General features: G+C 52.8%; 4 protein-coding genes across 4 annotated transcripts; 2 read left to right on the forward strand and 2 right to left on the reverse strand.

Moving 5' to 3' along the window:
* Window positions 1–142: 142 nt before the first annotated feature.
* Window positions 143–919, reverse strand: COCSUDRAFT_33983 (hypothetical protein). The gene has a single exon (XM_005644964.1). It carries the CDS (start codon window positions 630–632, stop codon window positions 477–479), a length of 156 nt encoding a protein of 51 aa, XP_005645021.1. The 5' UTR covers window positions 633–919; the 3' UTR covers window positions 143–476.
* Window positions 920–1,350: 431 nt separating this feature from the next.
* Window positions 1,351–9,512, reverse strand: COCSUDRAFT_48525 (trypsin-like serine protease; the record flags this gene model as incomplete). The annotated part of the gene is made up of 16 exons (XM_005644965.1): window positions 1,351–1,445; window positions 1,619–1,796; window positions 2,136–2,372; window positions 2,857–3,034; window positions 3,470–3,630; window positions 4,003–4,199; window positions 4,623–4,792; window positions 5,371–5,597; window positions 6,027–6,176; window positions 6,504–6,576; window positions 6,873–6,966; window positions 7,304–7,397; window positions 7,678–7,832; window positions 8,365–8,596; window positions 9,077–9,153; window positions 9,452–9,512. The coding sequence occupies 16 exons, from the start codon at window positions 9,510–9,512 to the stop codon at window positions 1,351–1,353; spliced, it is 2,379 nt and encodes a 792-aa protein (XP_005645022.1).
* Window positions 9,513–11,762: 2,250 nt separating this feature from the next.
* COCSUDRAFT_10602 (PspA/IM30) lies at window positions 11,763–14,282 on the forward strand (the record flags this gene model as incomplete). Its single annotated transcript, XM_005644966.1, has 6 exons — window positions 11,763–11,853; window positions 12,240–12,325; window positions 12,819–12,965; window positions 13,239–13,401; window positions 13,627–13,748; window positions 14,139–14,282. Coding segments are annotated over 6 exons (753 nt in total), but the record flags the coding sequence as incomplete, so codon positions are not given.
* A 3,410-nt stretch (window positions 14,283–17,692) lies between these two features.
* On the forward strand, window positions 17,693–22,396 carry COCSUDRAFT_67382 (glycoside hydrolase; the record flags this gene model as incomplete). The annotated part of the gene is made up of 10 exons (XM_005644967.1): window positions 17,693–17,717; window positions 17,913–18,034; window positions 18,315–18,429; window positions 18,728–18,876; window positions 19,285–19,518; window positions 19,845–20,061; window positions 20,499–20,662; window positions 20,855–21,061; window positions 21,361–21,789; window positions 22,256–22,396. The coding sequence occupies 10 exons, from the start codon at window positions 17,693–17,695 to the stop codon at window positions 22,394–22,396; spliced, it is 1,803 nt and encodes a 600-aa protein (XP_005645024.1).
* Window positions 22,397–22,664: the final 268 nt, after the last annotated feature.

Genomic DNA, 22,664 nt, shown 5'->3' on the forward strand with positions numbered 1-22,664 from the left:
ATTTTCCTGGTGGTTGTCTGTCCAACTTTGCATGTGACATTGTATGCGACGTGATGCAGCACCAGCAAGACCAGCCTTCTATTATTTGATGTGGCGCTTATGCAATGGACTAAATGCCATAATAAAGCCAAGCTTGGCCATTCTCGCTGAGGTCACATTACAGTCTTTATGGTAACACTGACATATTTCAATCAGTAACAAGACTTGCATTGCATTGCACACAAAAACCATAGCAGCAAGTCACGCATGACGCCAGAAAGGGCCGCGGCAGCTTTGTCCTAAACCCAAACAGATGCCGAAAGTAAAGGAATATTTCTCAGAAGTTCCCACCAAGCATTGCAATGCCCACTTAGTATAGCCCTGCTCCCACTTCTAATGCATGAAACTAACTTATCACTGCAATCAGGGTTTCTTCAATCCCACCTACTTCGTCCACGCCAATCATCAAAGATAACTGACTCATTTGATTATCTTGATCACGAGTCATCAGAAACTGGAAAACTCAACGTGTGATCATGAGGACATTTCTCCAAGACATGTGCACTCTGGCAGGCACGTATAGGTATGCATGTCAGCACTGACTCGGCAAATTTGCCTGTCTGAGCAGGAATCCAAAAGACAAAATTGGGCATAAGTATATACGTAAATGACAAGACTTGAGCGAAAACGAGTCAGCCGACAACAGAGGTGGCTGCACAGACAGCCTTTCAAACACCATCTGCACTGCAACATCAGCTGAAAGTCTCTAGGGTCCAGCAAAGCTTTTGCATCTTTTCCCCTGGAAACTCTATTCCTGTCTCCATCTTGCGGGAGATTTTTCTTTTACTGATAAAAGATTGCCAGAAGTATGTCATGGTACCTGACTCACTCCAAATCTTGCATTTATACTCCAAATGGCAATGTAGTTAGAGGACCCTCACCCAAAATTAAATAAAGATTTTCAAGATGGCCAAAAACAAGCCCCCCACTAGCAACCTTATGCTGGGAACTATGCAGCGCATACCAGCGCACAAGAAAGAACAGCAATATCCCCTGTGGTGTCTCGGCTTCCTCAAAAGAGAGGAGGACAAAAGGAAAGAACTTCATTGAGAAAGATTTCCCCGATAGGGTGAGGCGGTCTTGGGATGTCGGCTGCATACATTACATGATGGAATGCTCTGGCGCCACGGTGCTGCCGTCATATTCACTGCAGTAGGAAGCTTGCAGCGTTCCCTCTTGAACTTACTAGGATCCACTGTTTTGAAGTTGCGTCCCTTGAATATAACTCCTGCAGCACGGTCCATCCCCAGAAGGAGCACACAGCGCCGCGATGCTATAATAAACGGTGGCTGTGGCTCAAATTTGCAATTTTTATCTGCGGCCCACGCCGGATGGCAGGATGTTGATGATTGGGATGCTGATGGACTTTGTGGCGACCTGGCCACTCGGTGGTGCGGCCGCTGCAGCTGCAAAAACCACATGTGGAACTGTCAGAACCTGCTGTCCTGCCGTAGTGGGAGAGTGACGTCGGTCACTCCAACTAGCTTGGGCATAATTATGCAATGCCTGCAAGAGATGCCACAGGGATTGATCAGGTCAGATGGAATTGATATGGCTGGGGATTTTGGTGAGAGCCCACCTGCTTCCTCGGGGCTCTTGACAGTCAGCTTGTTCAGGACAGAGCCGAATATCCTCGTCCGCTGCTGCGGCACGGCCGGCACCGGCGCGCCGTCAGAGCTGCCCGTTGTCTCTGCCCGCGTGCCCACCTGCTGCCCGTCAGCTCCTGGCGCAGCCGGAGTGTCCGGGAAGTTGTTGTACTGCACCACATTGAACACAGTATTACCCATCTGATGATCCACTGCTAAGATATATGCTCTGTTTGTGCGTGCAAAAGAGCAGAGCAAGAAAAATGCAGCAGACACAATATCAGCCCTTGTCACAAGACATGCTCTGCTTGCAGTCATAGCACGCACCGGGCCAGGAACAAACAAGCAGTGGCTTGCCACAGCTTCTGCTTACAGGCTGCTTCCGACGCCTCACTCTGGTGCTACAAGAGCTCAAACCATAGAAAACAAATCCTTATTTACACCATCTAAATACAGCCCACAGCAACACCCAGCCGCAAAAATAAGGCGTCCTGCAGGTAGAGGCTGCACCTGGTCTGTGAGTTGCGGCCCCTGTATCGAGGTGGTGTTCTGCTTGGTGGCAGAAATGGTGTAACCCCCCGGGGCCGACGAGGGTCCAAGGGACACGCTCACGGGCGTGGCGCCGTCATTTGACGGCGTTCCCGCCGCCGCCGCGGCCACCAGCCGGCTGCTAAAATTCGCCGCCGCGCTTGGCGCCAGAGCGTTGAGGCCCTGCAGCGGCGCCCTGAAACTGGAGCCCCTGATGGCCTGCGCAGACAGAGCAGAAATCCTTATTTGAGATCCCAGAAATGATGTGAAATGTACCTCCGCCTTGTTGATGGATCACGAATGAGATCACAGAAATGTACCTCCAGAATGATGCTAATTCTGTTGGTTGGAAACCAATGCGTCTTGTTGGTGACCGCTTGAGATATGTGTCAAGAGCCAGTTAAGGAATTCATCAGGAGCAAAGCATGAGCACATGCTGAAGCATATGGCATCAGAAGGCCTGTCCCAAAGCGCGGCCCTATGGCAAAACATTGGCATGGCTGGCATAGACAGCATGCATGAGTTCAACCACACCTACCCTATAAAGGCAAGCGGAGCTGCAACCCTTCAATCCCTGTGCAGACCAGATCGCGCACAATGCAAGCTGCACGGTTGCAGAAACAATCCCAGAAGACTTCTCAGATTTAAATTTGAAATCCAAATGCCTTACACATTCGAATTCGAGCCCTTGACAGTGCCTCACCTGCGCCAGCGTGTTGGCAGGGCCGACATATGCTTCCCGGATGCCCCAGGCCGGCAGCACAGCGTTGAAGTCGTTGTCATCGCTGGCCACGACGTGGTATGTACTGTAGGCGAAGACCTGCGCGTCCACGATGTGGATGCAGCTCGGGTCCAGCGCCAGAGGGTCGTGAGACAGCGTCCTGCAGTGGAACACATTTGACACATGTGATAAACTTTCTCATTTAGAAGTCATCTGAGGTCCTAGGGCGCAAGAAATTGCAGATATTGGTTCAGAAGGTTCTAGGGAACAGAACGAAAAGTGAATACACAGAGTGTGGCACCCAGCTGAACCCTTGAAATGTCAAATGGCTTGCCCGCTCATCAGCCTCAGCATGCTGTGCTTCCATACTGACTGAACAGCATGCCGCTTCACACAGTCCTTAGGAATGGACCAACTGCCCAGCAGCGGTGTCACCAAGGAGTGCTACGAAGGCCCTGCTTTAACTCGGTCAGACCACACTCATAGGTCTCAGAGATAAGTTTGTCTACAGCTGGCCTTGGCTGGCTGAAAATGCATGCAAGAATGCTGAAGCTACTAATTATTCTAATAAGTATGATTTTGCAGGCGAGCGCACCAGACAAAGGTGCCATTGAGGTAGACGGAGACGGTGGCGCCGATTCGCTGGCGCTGCCCAATCGCATTTTGCCCAAAACTGAGAGCGCAGATGTAGAAGTCCACCGAGCCGTCCTCCTCCGCCCGCCACTGGAACAACGCCTTGCCCGACGGCGACGTTATCTGCGCACAGCCATGCGTGAGATCGGAATTCTGATACAATTTCAAAAAAGGCGCTCACCAGAGGGACATGCATGCTAGAGCAGGCAGCGCTCAACGGCACGTGCAAACTGAGCCCATTAGGTGCCTAAAGCCCTAAACAGTAGGTGTCGTGTGAAGAGCTTTCGTGGGGTGTTCAATATGCAAGCACAAACCCAACCACGACAATACTTTGCATGTCCACAAGGGATTTAGTGCAGCCTACGAGCCCATGCATGTCACACTGTCTTGCAATATATCTGTGCAATACATCTGTGGAACGGAATCCACAGCGTGCAGAGAAACTCATCCTTCAGATTTGGAGAAGTAAATATAGGGATACAGGGGCTGCCTCACCGGAGCGCCGACCTCCGCCTTGATGTAAAAAGGCAGCTTGTTGACCATGATGGGCGCGTACTCAGACCACTTGACTCTCTTCTCCTCCACGATGCCCTTCATGACGCTCAGCTGCACAAAGTCTGCGTTCGCGCTGCTCACCATCGTCGCCTCCAGATCGTACCGCAGCAGCCGGCCCCCCGCTGTGCCGTTCAGCCCTGCATGCGCCAGAACTGGCCGTCATTTTTCGTGCCAAAAAAGGCTTCGGCCAAGTGCGCCAAAACGGGCTTTGCATATTGCGCCAAAACAAGCCGGCAACCGCCGCGCCAATTGTGGGCACCAATTCCCGCGCCAAAATGAGCTTTGCGCTTTGCCCCAAAATAGGAACCGGCCCTCCGTGGAAACACAGGCACCAGTGTTGCATGAATGCTCACGTTCTCAATAATGGGTCTCCACGATAATCTTTAGCATCCGGCTGATCGGTTGTGGGGGCATTGGGTCAGTCGCAATCCCCCACAAGCCTCCAACCTATGCACTTTTTCTTACGAGGCATGGGGACTATATGCAGCCGCAATGCATGGCCAGTAGGCACTTGAAATTGCATGAGATGGTCATGAGGGTCGGCAAGGAGAGCAGCGCACTGGTTGTGTCAACATTGATGGTGCCTTCGGATGAGTAATTCTGCGATGTGAAGGTGATGCGGTTGGGCTGTATGTGAATGTAATCTGTCACGTTGACCGGGTTGCCGGGCAGCGAGTTGATCGCAAAGTCCACCGTCATCACTCCACCATCGGTAGGCGGGGCCGTCAAGCTGCATGGCAGGAAAGAGAGGGTTCAGTAGATAGCACAGGCACAAGCAAGTCGCAAGGTTTAAGAACTGGTCAGGCCCAAGACAGCTTGCAGCGGGATGCTCCGGTTACCGAGCAGGGCATGCAGTGCTAGACATCCTGCTACTTCTTTTATCATGGCCTCTCCAGAACATCTTCCTGTCAGTTCCCGATTTTGCAACGGCGCAAACCAGCTCCTGCTTGCAGAGAGCAATCAGGTTTGGGAAACAGCTGGGATACCGAAGCAGCATGCTGACATCCATGCATGACAAGCAGAAAGGGATCCTCACAGCTTTGCACTGACAAATGAGAGGAGGCAAATCCTTGTAGGAGGATGAGAAGATGAGAACAGCGTCCCCTCGCACCCTCTTTCCGATTGAACACAGCAACATTGTGCATGCAGAATAAGCACTGGAGAGTGTGATGTAACAGCACTGTGAGCAGTACTAATCTGTGGCACGGTGTGTAAGACTCTCAAGGTGTGTAAGACTCTCAAGGTGTGTAAGACTCTCAAGGTGTGTAAGACTCTTAAGGTATAATCAAAGAGGGAGGGAACACGCACTAGACGGTGACGTTGGCGTTGCAGGTGTCGTTGTAGAAGGTCTGAACGATCGGGAAGAAATTCACGATTGGCGCGCCGCGCGGCTTGCGATCGCCATCGAGAAAGTTGTACACGATGGTCTGGTTCTGGGCGCGGTATGAGTTGTCCAGGATCTGCAGGTCTGCCTTGTTCTGCGCATTCTCCTCCGGTTGGTTGGACAGGAAGCGCTTGAGGCCGTTGTCCCACGCCTGCGCAGCCATTATAGGCGATCATCTTTTGTGCTAGGAAATATCTCTCTTCCTTTGTGCCGTACCAGCAGCTCCTTGCAGAGTTCCATGAGGAAGACCTTCTGTGCTGCAAAACTGATGGATAGCGGTACAAATTGTCGGTTTCCAATCTCAACTTGTGAAAAGTAGCGCTGCACCACACTTTCCAACATGCTTTACCCTGTGTGCCTGCAAAGGGCCGTACTTGCAGAACAGTACACAGGCAGGAGCAAAAATACTGGCGCCACTGATTTTCGGACTGACCTCACCCTGTACTTCTCATGCATGCATGCACACGCTGTGAAAGAACAACACAACTTGAGCGGCTGCAGAGCCACAAGTGGGTAAACATGCGTCCAAAGGTATGCATGCCAATGGGTGAGTCAAGGTGGATTGAGGAGGTGATCACACCTTGGCAAGGCGGCCAAAATAGTCTGGTGAGCTGCGGGTGTCGCAGGTGCTGAGGCCGCCAGTCAGCACGCCCACGATGCGCCGCGTTTTGGCGTCAATCAGAGGGCTACCGGACGATCCACCCTGGGTTGACCCCTGAGTCCAGATCACCTGCACACCCATGCAAAGCTGCTCAGAGCTGGCCCTTCGGGAGATCTGACACTGGAAAACTTCCATGCGCAACCCGGCACAGCAGGCGTTGTCCGGCAGTAACGGGTCATGGGGCAGAATCCAGAGGTTAGGTGCAGAAGGTGCGCGGATCATTCAAGCAATTGTGTGCATTTGTCCAAAGAATGCAGAACACATACACGTCAGTGCACTTGCGTTGCATCATGCGCGGTAGTTTTCGCGCACAGGGAAAGGTCACTAAGAGCAGTGCACGCAGTGCTCAAAAGGCTGGCTGCACAGGGTGGAATAGTAAGAGGGCATTGGGCGCACCTCAAAGTGGGTCCTGGTGGTCGGCTGCACCTCTCCGGGAGGGAACCGCGTCGGCGTGAACTGCGTGGAGATCCTGCAGGTGCGCGCACATGCCGTCACATGCCGCCACATGTCATATCCAGCACACCATGCAAGGCCTCCTTGTGCCAGTTCGTCAAGCTCCGTCGTCCACCCAAAGGACCCACAACCCACATCAAGCCGCCATCCAACCCAAAGGACGAGAGGCCTTTCTCACAAGACACAGCAGTAACCATACACCTTCTGCGGGAGCTGCCAGGCAAGGGAAATGTTGTGCATGGCCACTGCAATCTGTTGTCAATGTCCTACGCCTTGGTGTTGGTCATTTGTAGCTGGTAAAGAAAGGCGCACGAGTTGTTGACATAGGAGATGCGCTTGATGTTGCCGTGGGGATGGTGGATTCCCACGGCAGTGGTGGGGACTGCATCATCCTGAGCATCAAAGCCTGCACACATGCACAAAGGAATCACATTCCTTACAGGAAATCCCAGAAGTAAGAGGACAAAGGGACTCACAAACAAATTTAGAGATCCTTGTGCCCCTGTCAAATCCCCAAGCAAGAAAGCATAGTGTGCGCTTGCAGCAGAATTTGTGATGTCATTGCCCTGCAGCAACAACATACCCCCAGACAAGATGTGACCTGATCTTGCATACGCTGCCATCCAAGGGTGTTGCCGAGCAAGGCAGCTGCTCATAAAGAAAAACAAAAAGTGCCAGAAAGAGACAGGAAGCAGCAAATGCATTTCAGAGCGGCATATGCTGAATAGAGAGGTCATGCTCACCCATGTAGAATGGCTTGAACCTGTCGGGGATGGTGCTTGGCATGTCCAGCAAGAGCACGTCGGCAGCACTGTTGTAAAAGAGCAGCTTCACACCCTGCACAAATCCAGATGGGCCAATTAGAAATTAGCCGGAACATTCAAACTTCTTGGCTTCTGACACCATACTCCGCGAAGCCGCCTGATGTGATGACATCGCTAAAAAACCAGAAGCAATGTAGTGATCTACCTCGAGCCAACAAGCATGCATGCAGGTTTGAGATGCTGAGCTGACTGAGAGGTGCTGGGCTGTCATGCACGCAGATTCTGAAGCATCCAGGAATGCCATGAGCTTTTATCATACAGGCCGAGCGGGCTAGCAAGCGTGCCTGCACGACTTGGGTAAAGGGGGGCGCGGTGTCATTGTTGCAGGGGCTCTGATAGTTGAAGATGAGGAGCCAGTATTCAAAATCGCTGATCTCATTCTTGTCCGTGAAGCAGTGGTCCGCTGTCAGCAGATAGATCCTGCCCAGCGCTGCATTCACGATGGACCCTGCACGTTGCAATAATTCCCTTGCTCAAACACTTTATAATGCAATTGTAACGAATGTTGTTCTGGCATTCGCTCCCTTGAGCCCAAAAACACCCAGGATCATCACGTCAAGGATGCATGCAGATTTTCTGAAGGTTTGGATGCCAGCTTGTGTGGCTGCCGGCTCAACATCCTGCCGTCAAACAAACTATCGAAAGGTTGCTGGTCTGTGCACGACGAGCCCTCCACATGCTAATATGATCGCATGCATGCGCGACTTTGCAGCGCGCTGATGCAGATGTACATGACGTATACGGACACGACGACTTCACATATTTTCAGCATTTTCACACTTTAAATTCAGGTTTCAAAGAAAATACACGTGTGCAGAGGCTGAGCGCCTTGATGCGAGTGTTAATGGCATAGACCGCCACAAGAAACTCAAGCCCTTTCGGGCTCCATTCAAATTTCAAATCCACTTAAAATACATGTGCAGAGGCCGAGCGCTTCAATGCGCATGTTCTTGAGGAGACCGACACTAGTTTCGACTTACCTGTGCAGAGGCCGAGAGCCTTGATGCGTGTGTTGATGGCATAGACAGACACGACTCCCTGAGCCACGTCCTCCCAGGCCGGGTCGCACTCGATGCTCTGCGTGCATGGGGCGGTCGCATCGCTTGTTTGCTGCATGATAGTTGTGTCAAACTGCGACCCGGGCGTCCGCCTGCCCGTATCTTGCAGCAGCCGCCGCCGCCTTTTCTGCGCCTGCATCTCCCCGTCTGTCCCCTGCGGTGGCAGATTGTTGTTATGCGCTGTTGCTACCAGAGGTAAGGTGGGTCCGGGGACGCGAGCTGCAGCTGCAGGCTGCCAGATTTTCTACCCCTTGCTGAGCTCGCCCGAGAGAAGCAAGACCCAGTCAACCGTGGGCACTCGCAGCACTTTTACCGGCCCCTGCCAGCCGGGGCCAACACAAGGCCGCCTCAAGCGCTGAGCATCATAAGCAAGTGCGCTTCAGCAACCCCGCCGTTTGTTTGTTGGATGGGTGTCCTGACTCGGGCTGCTCTGTGTAAACAGCAGTGAATGATGCGCAATAATGGACAAGGCAAAAGTGATAATACATAGGCCAGCAACATGACAATAATGTCAGCAGGGCTGCAAAAACGCCAGAAGAAGTCCCAAATGCCAGTAGCTGCCATTCTAGTGCTTTTGCTCTGACTATATGCTTTGAAGTAGGAAAAGGAGCCAGGAAAGACTTGCCTGCAGGACATTGATGATGCGCAGCGTTGGTCGTCCACCAATCTCCGGCGCATGTGGCTGAAAGTACTCCAAATCCACTACACTGCCTGCATCGCACAAGCGCATTGTCCGTCAACCCCTGGAGCTCAGCTGAGATATATATTTTTCTGCACTTGCATCAGTGAACCTGTCTTTTACACATCCCTGCTGTGCATGCTGTGACAGGCTGCCCCGTCTAGAGGGCACCTGATTACCTGATGACCACAGGAATACAATTGTTTTTGTTCATGTGGGTGGGTCTCAGTGTCTTGTATGCATTGCGCTACCCTAACCTGGAAGAGATTGCGGAATTGTGATCCCTGTGACACTCCAAGGACAAGTCAAGGTGATTCCCATATGTCTCACCTTGAAGCAGCGGCGTGGTCAGCTTGTGGCTGTGGGGCACATCGAAGGCGCCGTAGTGCATGCAATCCCTCTCACACACTGTCCCATCGCTTGTAGACCCCGGGGAATATATGTGCAGCTCCCCGGCACTTGGCAGCCTTATATCACTGCACCCATCGCAGAAGACCAGTCAAAACATATTACCCCATAGGATCAACTGACTGTCAAATCCAAGAAGCAGGCTGTCCAAGGCCCCTTGTAAAAAGTCAGCAGCCATCCTAGAGGCATTACTGCTTTGCCAGGCATGTGGGGGCTCAGTGGAAATGTGGGGGCTTACCAAGAATGGAGGCTGAATGAGAATGTCTGTGCAGGGATCACTTATTCGTCAGGGACACTACTGAAAGGGGGAGGAGAAGAAAACAAACAAATATACCTGAAGACAAGCACGTGGTGCGAGGCACCAGGCGAGGATATTCTCAGCCGAAGGACATGTCCGCCTGTCGACAGCTCGCTCCACTCCCCATGGTCTTCCACATCAAATTCCTCCAGTCCCTGTCATGCAATAGAAACCTTTATTGGCTCTCTTTGCATTGCATGAAAGCGCAATGTCTGTACGCATCTTAGTGTCTGTGGCAACGTCCATTCTTAAGAAATCCTGGTTCAAAACCCGCTTCAAGGAGTCCTACAGGGATGTCTCTGAAGGGATGTCTTTCAAGGTGCATACACCAGGAGAGACAGACAGCAGTGCAAGCAAACGGGTCACACTTCTGGTGCTACGGCTTTGATGTTGCGCGCATGGAACCCCAGGCGATCATTGTGTTTGTCCTCGAAGCGCTCCAAGTCTGCCAAGGGCAGCTCCAATACTGGCGAGCTCCCCAGAGCCTCTTGGAGCCCCCAGCTCCTCGGAGTCTCCCCTGTACCACGACCAGGAGTGCCTCAGAGAGGTGGGCGGCCGTTTCTTTATCTCCACTAAAAGTACTAAGCTGTAATGGCATATAGCTGTCAAAATGGGAAATTTGCGTCAGAGTGTCAGCAATGCACACACCAGGTTCATCCGCACAACACAAGATATCAAAAAGATATTAAATGTTCGGATGTCCGCTAAGAATTGTACAACATCTCTCAGTGGGCATAAAACATCCACCGGTGGACCTAGGCTAACAAGTCGTTCAAGACTAGGGCATACCCGCTGCTCGCGCCGTCAGAAAGCACACTATCGCTAGGCTTGTGAGGAATGCTGGCTTCCTTAGCCACATGCCTTCAGCGATAATGTCACGCCTTCTCCGCAGACCCAAGAGCCGTTTAAAGCTGTCACGAGCGTCGCTGCAGAAAGCCTGCGACTTGCCGCTGTAATGCTTGCGGATCTTTCAAAATATATGTCAATTTCCTTCGCAATCTGCTGAAGGGATGATCTGCTGGGATTATGGGCGTTAGCTGCGCAGTGCGCACTAAGCAAGGATGTACAAAGCAGAACAGCAGCTGGCGACGAGTTGACCCTGGGAGCACTCAGCTTGTGCGACGCAAGCACCCGTCAAATGCCCCTCCTGGATCTTGTTGTTGGCTGCGTCCGTCAAAGATTGCGCTTTAGATGTACCTTCATTGTGATTCTCGTAAGACAATGCGTCATCGCGATGTGATGGCCCGAGTTCAGCGGCGTTGCTAGCCTTCCGTCGAGTTTCAAAACGAGGACAGCGAAGCATTGAGCTCCTGGAAGGTTCCTCTTTGCAGATCCTCATCATTTGTCTCAGTATCCTGCCAGTAGAGGATCACCAGCAATCACAAGCGGCTTGTGAACAGTGCCGATACCACTGGCTCTCTAGACCATCAATATGCAAGGCTTGATGACTGCCTCACTCTCGTCAAGGTGCGCCGTGCCTTGCGCTGCGACAGAGAGGAACGCGCCACATTCCGGCAGGATCGCTTCTCAGGCGCCCCGTCGTGTATTAAGCAGGGGTATCCGCAGCAAGCCCGTCCTAGATGCCGGGCAACCGTTTCTGACAGGTGAGCTGTCCCGCATTACTAGGCTATCTCCGTACGCAACATGTTTTATAAATCAAATTGGGACTACTGTACACGGCTGGCTGGTACTACGTCGCTTTGCTTCTGCCGCCAGTGTATTTCGAGTCGCTCATCCGTTCACCAAAGCTGCTGATGTCTAGAACGGACAATTTACCTGCGTTTTTGCCGTATTCAGAACACGAATCGTGTTCATCATGACAATTATGATGCTGTTGGGGATTTTGGTCGAAACTGCAATATGCCAAGTTGCATTGCTGTCCTGTCAGGAACTCCCCTAGTGGCAAAGATGGCTGGTAGGGGAGCAGGTCACAGCCGCAGGGGAAGCGTCTGCGTGCAGGCCAGCCTTGCTGGACGCCTTGGACGAGTCGTACGGTCCTACTTCTTCTTCTATGGCGACTCTGCAAGTACGCCACCCCACCTGTAGTACTGCTGTGCAGTGCCAACCTCCACCTTGCTGAACCCAGCTGGTATCTTGTAGATCGCTACACAGGTATATTGCAAGGGAAGTTTATATCAGAGAGTTTTCAGTGTACAGCATGACATGGTCACTTGGGGTATTGACAGGCTGCAGACTTTTGTAGGCCCCGCAGACGTGGCTGCAGATGCCCTGCGCGTATGCCCTATGGCCTTTGGCTTTTGGTTTGCCAACCTGCACTATCAATAATATAATAATAATTCACAGGATTGGGTTATGGCGCCTGTTTAGATGAGACAGACTGTCCCTGCAAAAACGGCGTGGTCTGATGATGTCATGTTTACTGATGGGGTTACTGGTGCGCTGCAGTGGCAGAGCTGGAGGACCCAAGGAAGCTGCTGGACCAGGCAGTGACCGACATGCAGGCAGACATGGCCAAGATGCGCTCGGCCTCTGCTCAGGTGTTTGCTATGCACCAGCCTGGCACACTCCTCACTTGGCCATGAGCTGCACTTGCCAAGCGGGTGCACAGCTGTGTCTCAAGATTCCGGTCCGTGTGACTGCCTCTGCCGCATGCTTCAGCTGCATGTGCTTTCTTGCCTTCCCATCACTTGCGCTCTTGCTGGTTGTCACATCCAAAAAGTTCTTGAGGACACCCCCAAAAGCACCTAAGCTTGCAGCCCTCCTCTAAAATCACATGCTCCAAGTTGGAGCTTGAGGTAGGAGGCTTTGTCACTGGCGATCAGGGAACGTTGTGCACCACAGCGAGCCTCCCACAGCATTTGCCTCATCGGAGTTTTTTTCTGAGTGTTTAGATGTCATGCTGGGTCCTCACTCTGACATTTAGAGTCAGGCATTGGATCAGCCCTGAGATGGCTGCAAACGATGTGATTACTGATTGCTGGATACTGGAGCAGAGTGCTCAGTTGACGACGTTGCATTCCCTGCGCGTAGGTGCAAGTTGCGCAGAGGCAGATGGAGGATCGGTACCGAGCGGCGCAGACGGCGGCCGACGACTGGAAACGTCGCGCGGAATGGGCCCTGCGCAAAGGGGACGAGGATCTGGCACGGGAGGCCCTCAAACGCCGCAAAACGTTCGAGGTAAGCAATTTTTTTTGTTCTTATTAGAATTATGGCACCAAATGCTTTCCCAGCCCAGAGGCAAGGTGCATCCTGCAGACAAGGATGACAGTTGTGGTGTGTGGTGCTCCTGCGAAGGACAGACCAGACGATGGCGCAGCAGCTTTGGTTGATTGCTTGCATCGCTGGTAGTATTGTGTGTCCGTATTCAGACCTGCTTGCGCAGGGGCTTGATTGAAGTACTTCTGCATGCGTTCTGTGGCTGACAGCTTGCCGTGTGTACATTCTCCGTAGACAACTGCCAACACGATGAAGCAGCAGCTGGAGGCGCACGTGAAGGCTTCGCAGACGCTGAGGGCCAACATAGGCATGCTGGAGAGCAAAGTTGCCGAAGCCATCTCCAAGAAGGAGACCCTCAAGGCCCGCGCCCTGTCCGCTCAGGCACGCCTCCTCCCTCGTGCCTCGCATGCATGCAAATGGGAAAAAATTGTGGTTGCATCAGGATGCAAGGAAGCTCAGTGAGCTATGGATTAGCTGCACCCACTCCCAGACATTTGGAAATCCAAGTGCTGATGTGAACGATGTGCGCAGCTGTCAACTGGCTGCATTCACACACAGGCAACATGACTTCTTATGGTGATAAGTGTCTGGTGTGAGCAGGCGACAAAGATGTTGAACGAAGAGATCTCTGGTCTGGTGGGGGGACTACGCTCCTCTTCTAATTCCTCGGTGGCGGCCTTCGCACGCATGGAGCAGAAAGTTGAACAGCTGGAGGCCGAGGCCGAGTCTGCAGGCCAGCTTGGGGTGCGCAAACATCCACTCCTTATAATATCACTGTGATTTGAAATTTGAATGCCAGACTGGGCTTCTCCGGATATCCTTTTCTGGTCACTGGCAACCAGGTGACACTTAGAGGGAGGGGCACATATTTATAATGTGCAGAGCCAGAATGAGTAATAGTTTTGCCGACACGGGAAAAGCCACTTTCTCCTAGCATCTAAATTTCTTTTGAGAGCAGCAACTATCATAGTTTGGCTGGATCCGGCCTAATGCATCAGATGCATGTCTAAGATTATCTCAAGACCAAAAGTAGTCGCTGAAGCCTTCATGACAGCTGCCTGTGCTGCAAGCCAGCTGCTAAAAACGTTTTACCTTTATTTCAATGAATTTTGAAATCAAATTGCGATGCTGCAGTTCTTCAACGATGCCCTGGAGAGCCGCTTTGCGCTCATGGAGGGAGGCAGTTCAGTGGATGATGATCTGCTCAAGCTGAAGACAGACATGCTCGCGGATGTGGGCTCTGCTCTGCCCAGCGGCCGCTCAGAAGCCCCCAAGTCCTTTGAGTTCCAGGCCAGATCCAACAACAATGTGGACATTGTGTGGCCCTGAGCTGTGGCTCATGACTTGATCGTGCTGAATTTGTATCAGCTTCAGAGTTGATTGTATTAGTGGGATCTTCACCTGTATGATACATGTGCTCAGAATTCTCCTCTGTAGGGCATTAGAGTTCATGCATGATCTGTATACCAAGGTGCAATATATTGCAACATTGCTTCATGTACCAATATCAGGGGTCTATTGAAAGCTGTCGGGTATGACTGTCTTTGCCGTGAAATCATGGCTGCCCTGTGAATGAGTCACATATTGCAATTGGGCGCCACCCATATCAAGTATGCATTGAAATGCGTTGCCTTACTTGCTGGTAAACACATCCTGGGGCCCATGGCGTCACCAGATGGCAGGCATTCATAAAATGCAAGTTGCAAGTCACGCCGCATGCCACCAAAGGCGACCATGCCAATGCCATCCCTTCTGACAAGATGCCGTCTTCCCATCAAACCATGTTGCGAGGCACGTGCACAAGAGCCCCCTAGGGCAGACAAAGGCTGACTTTCCTCATGCCAAAGTACCCTACTATATTGGGCGTTCAAAGTTCACGTTTGCAGGATGCTCAAGCCGTAATCACAAGAGTAGCTGTGTGGCGGTCACCAACAACTTCTCAGCACTTTGCTCCAAATTAAAGCTATCAAGAGCTTGCCGCAGTCAGCCGGAGTATATGAGTGACCAGCCAGTTGCTGCGGCATTCATACCAACATATTTTTGATGTGGAAATGTCTGGTGGAAGCAGGCCAGAGCAGGCCGGGGTGGGAGGGCTGCGCTCCTCTTCAAGTTGCCTCCTTGCGCGCAGCAGAAGATCGAAGGCTGAGGTTTAGCGCGCGAGACAGCTGGACATATCTGGATTATGAGTTTTTAGCAAAGAGCTCTGCAGATCAGTGCTGCCGATAGATGTTCACGCAGTAGTGTTGTTCTGCTCTGTTGGCATTTTTGCAATTGATGCGGCACCAGTGGTGCCCAGCCAAACTTCTCTGGCACGATTGTCCTGTCCCAGGATTTATCCAAATTCAGTGCATGATATGCTCAGTACCAGCAATGCCTGCAAGCGAAACTCTTCCGCAATAGCCAGTGATACAGTACACCAAGGCCTGTGAGCTGACATTGCTGCACAGCTAAGGTCTGAGGGCCGAGCTAAGTAGACGGGGGAAGCTCTGTATAGGCGACCTGCCGAAAGGAAAAATAGAATGCTTGCACTTGGACGCTTTGTCTCACTGCCCCGTGGCATCTCAGAACAGCATATGATCTTGCTAAGCTCCCCAGAGCATGCAGATGTACCAACTGTGTCAGGCACTCGTCTGCACGATAGCAGATGAAGCATATACCAGGAAAGTAACCAGTGATGTACGGCCAAGAGCAGATTGTGAAGAGCTTCCATGTGGAGAGTCTGCAAATTGGGTGCCTCACACATTCTGATTCTGTAACCCGATGTGCAACGTGTAAGCGTCAACTTACAGCATAGCGACATGGGCGGTCAATGCCCTAGCAACTGGACAGATAGATTGTCAAGAACTGACATCAGCGGGATGACAGAAACCAGTTGATCAGAATCTGCGCCACCTGTGAAACTTTTCCTCCGACAGTTTCGTAATTTAAACACCCTTGCGAGTGCAAGGTCCGAACAAGAGTTCGTGGATTGCTCTCACAACAGGTCCCGTCTAAGTATTACAAGAGAAGTCATGGCGTGCAAAGAGATTCAGAGCTTGCGAGCGAACGCGCGGCGGTAGAAAACTCGGGGCAGCCACACTTGGGCCCTGCAATAGCTTCCGTTACCCAACCTAGCTGAGCTCGGGACGGATCAAAATCGTGGATACTGGAGCGAAGACACTTTGCAGATGAAGTCTCTGGCGGTAGCATGGATCGCTTGCATATGCACAGCGTATGTAGCAGGTCTAGCCGGGGATAAAGGCATACTTCCCGACTACAGCGGCTTCATCCGAGTCCAAGGGGGCAAGTTTGTGGACGCAGACTGCAACCAATTCCCTGTGACAGGGCTCAATGCGTGAGTTACAAGTCCCTCTCAGCTGCTTACGACGGTGATCAGGGCAGCCAGATGCCGTTTGTTCGTTCCGACATATTTGAGGGCTTGGCGCTGATCTCAAGAACCTTCCGAAGGGAGGGCGTCATAGGGGGCGACGTTTGTTGAGATGCCGTGCTCATCGGCAATATGATGGTATGCAGAATCATTACAAGAGTGTGTGGCCTTCCCACACTCCGGGCGTGCGATTATAGGCTTGTTCGTTACTTCCCACCACCCATCATCGCTGCTTTCGAAAACATGAACCGGGGTGATCAAACCTCTTTTGGGCGTCGTTTGATGACGTTTTATGTCCACAGCGTTGCGCAGTGCTGTGTGACAGTGAAGGGATGAGACACACAAACACTTCAGCTCGTCATGGCATTTGCCTGCCCTAACAGCACTGCTTGGGCTCCTGGCATTCCTCTGTCAGTCGCGGCAGCGCACTGACCTGCTTCCAGACTTGCCAGGACACAAGGATGCAGCTGCAGGGAGCATATGCACCATGTGATTACAGACAGTTGGCAGGCCGTCTCTGAGGCCCCTTGTCAGCCTGCACTTCTGGTGTCATGTTTTCATACCTGACAATTAGAGCATCTATAGTTGTTGAGCAAGGCTGCGGCCCTGCGCAAGGTCCAGACCAGTGAGCTGCAGCGCTTGCAAGACCAGCAAGGGGCGAGGGGCTCTAGGGGTCAATTTCCTGCAGCCGGGGAAGCTAGGCAGAAGGGGCGATCAGGCAGCCGACACCTGCACGCAGCACAGCCACCCACCAACTTGAAAGAACACAGAAGGTCACGATTAACAAGAAGGAATGTGAGCTACAGGTGGCAAAGAAAGCACGCAGCACAGCCAAAAGAACAGATATGCGAGGAATAAACAAGAGGGGATGTGCGGTGCAGGTGGGACATGATGGAATGTGGAGCAGGCTTCACATATGATGCAGACACAAACCTGACCGGCCCCGAGGCGATCCGGTTCACCTTCCAGGCAGCTGCCTCTAACGGGCTCACAGTTGTGCGCACCTTTGGACACGGCCACGATGCCTTCAAATCCATCGTGCTGCAGCCCAGAGCAGGCGAGCATCCCCTGCCGTTTTGAACATGCCTGCTCCCTGCATGCACCCTTCCTCTAAGGGCTATATTTATAAGCAATAAACAAGGGCAGGCGCGCAGCCCTGCCCTAATTACTGCCCCTGCTCCCTGCAAATGCACAGGGCTTACTTGATTACCACAAACTGCATTTATGTCTGCATGCACCTCTCTCTGAGAAGTGATTGGTCACCAGGACTGTACTGCTGCCTTCATGCTGCTTCCTCTGAGGGCTGATGATTAAAGATGAAATGCAGCCGTACCTGCATGCCTTTTGTGTGAGGCCTACTCGATGAATAGGAGAAAATTTCTTTACATCAATCTGCTGCACAAATGAAAAGGCTCTGCATGTAGGGAACACTCAAGGCTTTGGCTCAGCCTCGGTGCAATGCAGCTGTCATAGCCTTTGCGGGGGCCTGTGTCAGGTGGACACAAGGGGTCTTGATGTGACAGGGTGATGTTTTGCTGCAGGCGTCTACAATGAGACAGCCTTCCGGGGGCTGGACTTTGTGTTGGACCAGGCATCGCACTATGGCGTCAAGGTCATGTTCACGCTCACCAACAACTGGAAGACCTTTGACAGCAAGTACAATGTGCGCAGCCCTCCTGCCTCCCTTTTGTGTTGTGCATGTTTGGTAAGTATTTATTTCTCATTGCATCAGTATGCATCTGGAAAGCACTGATCCCATAACAATCTTCAAGCCATTGACTCCCAAGCGACAAGGCTTGGGGAAAGGTAGAGCTGGAAAAAGGAGTGTTAGGCAAATCTTTCTTTCTTGGCATTTTGGGGCAGGGGAAATACACAACAAATTGGCAGGACAAGGGGACTAAAGGAGCTGTGAGGTCTGAGCTTGTGCTGGGTGTATGGTTCAGTATGTGAAGTGGGCGAATCAGACAGACCTGGACGCCTTTTGGACGGACGCCAAAGTGAAGCGGCTGTTCAAGAATCACATCTATGCCATGACCTCCAGAATCAATGTCTATAATGGTGCGCCCCTTTCTCTTTTCTACTCTTTCTTCAGCACCCACCATTTCTGACACTATTGCATGTACTGCTCTTGCAAATGAGTTGGTTAATAGCATACCAACCCACATTATGCATGCAATGTTCTACCTTTTGTGGAAAATGGAAGCAGTGGTCACACGAGTGAGTTCTCTGCTTTCAAATGAAAATAGTGATCACACGATTGATTCCTCTGCTTTGTGAGATGGGAGCTTGGCTCGCGTGATCAAATCCTCTGCATGTAAGAGATAAGTTGTGCCTAATATCTGTGTCATGCTGGCAGGGAGGAGGTATAGGGACGATCCGGCGATCTTTGGCTGGGATCTCATAAACGAGCCGCGCTGCAACTGCTTCCCCAGCAAGCTGCCTCCCTCCTCTGAGTGGGACACTCTGGAGGGCTCCTGCAGCCCCACCTGCGCCAACAAGATCACTGTGAGATCCCTTCATCTCCCTTCATTTCCCTTCATCTCTTCCCATCCCTTCATACCCCCGCCTGCCTCATCCACCTGTTCTCCTGTGCGCACCAAAATTTCAGCCTGCAAGATTGTGTTCACTGTTACCGCACGACCTGGAACCTGCAGCATATACGAGGAGTGTCATTTTCGCCGCTGCCGATGCTGTCCTTGGAGCTGCACTCCTGCGTCAGGCTTAGATTGCTCAAGGGCGCCATGGAAGAGAGTTAGAGATACTCTTACCATGCGTGGAAATATTAATCGAAGCGAGGACTTAACCTTGATCGCCGCTATGAAGGCATAAATTGCAGCTGTTCTGCGCGCAAGTGTACTATCACCGAGCGCACTTGTAATATCAAATCCAAAATCGTTAGCTGCTGGGCTGCAGGCGTGGGTGCACGAGATGGCTGCATACCTGAAAGAGAAGGACCCAAATCACCTGGTGACCGTGGGATTGGAGGGCTTCTGGGGCGCGCATGCACCGGAGGCTCTGGAATTCAATCCCCTGCCAGGGGACAACGGGGAGCTGAGCTGGACGTCGCTGACTGGACAAAACTTCACTGCGCAGCACGACTCACCCCACATCGACTTCTGCGCCGCGCACTACTGGCCAGACCTCTGGGTGAGCGCCCTTTTTCTGGCTCTGCTTACATGCACCTTCCTATATATTGTGTCACCTATATCACTCACTGTGCCTCCCCCGGCCCCTTACCTGCGCTTATGTCCAAGTGTTGACCGGCCCTGTGTTTCACGCCCGCCTGTATGTCAGACAGAAGGGCTCCCAAGTATGCATGGCAATCGACCGGTGCCTTGCAGACTTGAGGCATTGATAGATTTCAGTGAGCGGGTTCATTTTGCACATTGAAGGAGAGCACTTCCTAGGAGGTTGCACGCAAGGGTCTGTCACTTTTGTAAATGCAAGTACTGATGCAGCGCATGCATGCGCAGGTTGGCAACGAGAATCAGGCGTTCCTGTCAAAGTGGATAGACAGCCACGCGGGCGCGTGCAAGGCCATCGGGAAGCCCTTTGTGCTGGAGGAGTTTGGCAAGAATGTGACTGCCAAGGCCAAGACTCCCGAGGAGTGGAAGGCCCGGCGGACTCCCATGTTCTCGCACGCCTACTCCGAGTACATCTCCAGCCTTGAGAGCGGTGGCAACTACCAAGGTGCGGCTCTGTCTCTTCATTATTAGCTCATTCCCATAGAAGAATTCATGTTTCCTCTAGCATCGAGCAGATGACACTCAGCGGCCTTCTCAGCACCGCTTAGGAGCAGTGTCAAGAGGACCTGGAGACATTGGGTTGGTGATGCCTTTCTTGCCTGGCAGGCCGTTGTCATTCGTAAATGGAAGTCCAGAGAGTCACGTGAGCTGCACAAACCTGCAATTCTTTCATTTCAGTTGTGCAAGAGGCCTTCAACGCTCCTTGTGCACGTGCCGTCAATGCACTCACATCTTCTTGACAAAGATGCAAATGCTTGGCACAGAATATAAGAAACAGACAAGTCCTGATCGCATGCTGCTCTTTTATGCGCCTCCCTGACAGTCCTGCCCAGGAGCGGTAATGATGACTGATGATGACTGATGATCACTACGCGCGCACAGGCACCATGTTCTGGAAGTGGGCGCTGTCGCCGAAGAATCCACGCGACGATTTCCTGACGGTGGCGGCTCCGGACCCAACCTTCACGGACATCGTGGTGCCCGGCGCCAAGTCAGCGCTGGAATTCGCCAAGCGCTCGTCGCCCCTGCAGAACTGCGTCAAGGTGGTGCCCACCCCCTGCATCCTGAGGAAAGTTGCATCCATGCTTGAGCCTGTGTGGTATCTCGGTGGCGTCAAGCAGACCTGCACTGCAAGATGCCGTGAATTGGCATCTCCCAGTTTTTCTCATAAGCACTATAGTGTACCAAACCTTATCGCTTACTGAGCTGCAGAGGTGACGCTACGCATGTGCCCGCAGGTGACGAAGCAGGACAGCTCAGCGCTGCGAACGGACGCGTGGGATCGCACGTTGTCGGACTGGCTGCGGCGAGCGGATGAGGCAAACCACGAGGTGGCCGTGGAAGCCAAGCGAAACCACACCCACCACGTGCACTCAGTGCTCGGCGGGAAATCAATCCTGACTGACACAGAGATCACCATGCCCGAGGATGATCTGGCCAGCCAGGTGTGGCCCTTGATCTCTGCTGCCTGCATCGCCTGCCGCAGAGGATTTCTCCTCTGGTGCCGGCTGATACTGTTCCCATGCAACATGCCATTGGTATGCTGGAGCACCCATTGATTTCGGTGTTTGTGTTAATGACTATGTGTTAATGACAAAGGACCGAGGTACAAAAAAAGCCTGAAGATGGTGCCAATGCCTTAGCATCCGCATAATCCTAAGGCTCCAAGGGACGGCAGCAGCAAGCTATGCAGGAGTTTGTCGGCCTGTAATTTGCATTTGAGAAGATCTGCGCATAAGCGCAGGTCAATGACACGGAGCTGATGCCGGCGCTCAGCACGGCTTTTTCGGACGAGGCCGCCTCGGCGTCTTCAGAGGGCCTCGAGACGATCTTTGACGCGCAGCGCGCGCAGCGCGCGGCCGACGCCGAGATCGCCGCGGCCGAATCGGCCGCCACCGAGGCCGCCAAGGCTGACGCCGCCGACGCCGCCGACGACGGCGCGCCGGCTGGTGACGCGCAAGAAGAAACGGACGCAGCGGACCAGAAAGAAAAGGAAAAAGAAAAAGAGGGGCAGCGGGAGGGCTCGAACCGCGGGGGACTTGAGGAAGAGGCGGCGCCATCGGAGAACACCGGGCAGGAGCGGGCGGCGCGGCTGGCGGCGCGGGCGTCGGTGCGCGCGCGAAAAACGGAGCAGGAGGCAGAGGGGGATTCGGGGCAGCAGCCTGGGTCCCAGGTGTGGCACGTGATCTGGTCCCTCTGGCGGGGATGAGGGGGGCAGATGGGAGCAGTTTTGTGGTGCTCGGCGGGGGTGAGGGGCCTACTTTTTATAGGGTTTGCGTGCGCCACTCAATTCCCCTGCGGTCGGGCATGAATCCCTGTGATTGCCCTGTGACCCCCAGGCGTGGACCCTTTGCAAGCCCATCAGTGCGGCCCCCATTATCCCCTTTATCCCCCAATCTCCAGGCGATGACCCTTTCTATACCGTCCCCTTGTACCTGTGTTTGCACTCTTGAAAAAATCCCGTTGCTGGCCAAGCCATGAAGAGGCTGATCCTGTGGTTGTTTTGCTTGGGAAGGCGAGGTCGCCTTTCCTTGCTGCAGCTTGATCTTGCTATGGTATCTTTCAATAGAAGTGCTAAGTGCAGCATAAGGGGGCATATTATGAGGTTGCTGATGTCAAAGCATGCGCCGGGCCTGCAGGATCCAGTGCCTTCGCACCACAGACACGCCAAGTCCGTCCAGACAGATGACAGCAACGCCATGGCAGCCAACCCTCAGACAGCGGCCAATCTGCAAGCGGGGTGCACAGAAGGCGCTGCAAGGAATGGCGGGCGAAGATGACAGGCTCTGAAGTCCCTGGCATTGCCAGGAGCCGTCAGATTTGAAAGCCGTTCCCCACTTGTGTGTTTTGCTGCCGTGCTGTTTTTCATTGCCAGCATTGGAAACCCCCGAGGGAAATACTGCCAGCCAGCCTTTCAATGTTAGGCACCCCTGTTTAGCAGCAGTATCCGATCAGTGACTCTTCAGGCAAGAGCGGGAGCCTATTTGCTTCCGCAGAGCTTCAGATGAAGCATGGTGACATTTCCCCCTGCCCAACAGATGGCAGGGT

Source organism: Coccomyxa subellipsoidea, assembly GCF_000258705.1.
Source record: "Coccomyxa subellipsoidea C-169, whole genome shotgun sequence".
NCBI lineage: Eukaryota > Viridiplantae > Chlorophyta > Trebouxiophyceae > Coccomyxaceae > Coccomyxa > Coccomyxa subellipsoidea.

Bases quoted from the DNA above. Each gene is read 5' to 3' on its own strand.
- COCSUDRAFT_33983 (XM_005644964.1), bottom strand. From the start codon at position 632: ATGCCCAATTTTGTCTTTTGGATTCCTGCTCAGACAGGCAAATTTGCC.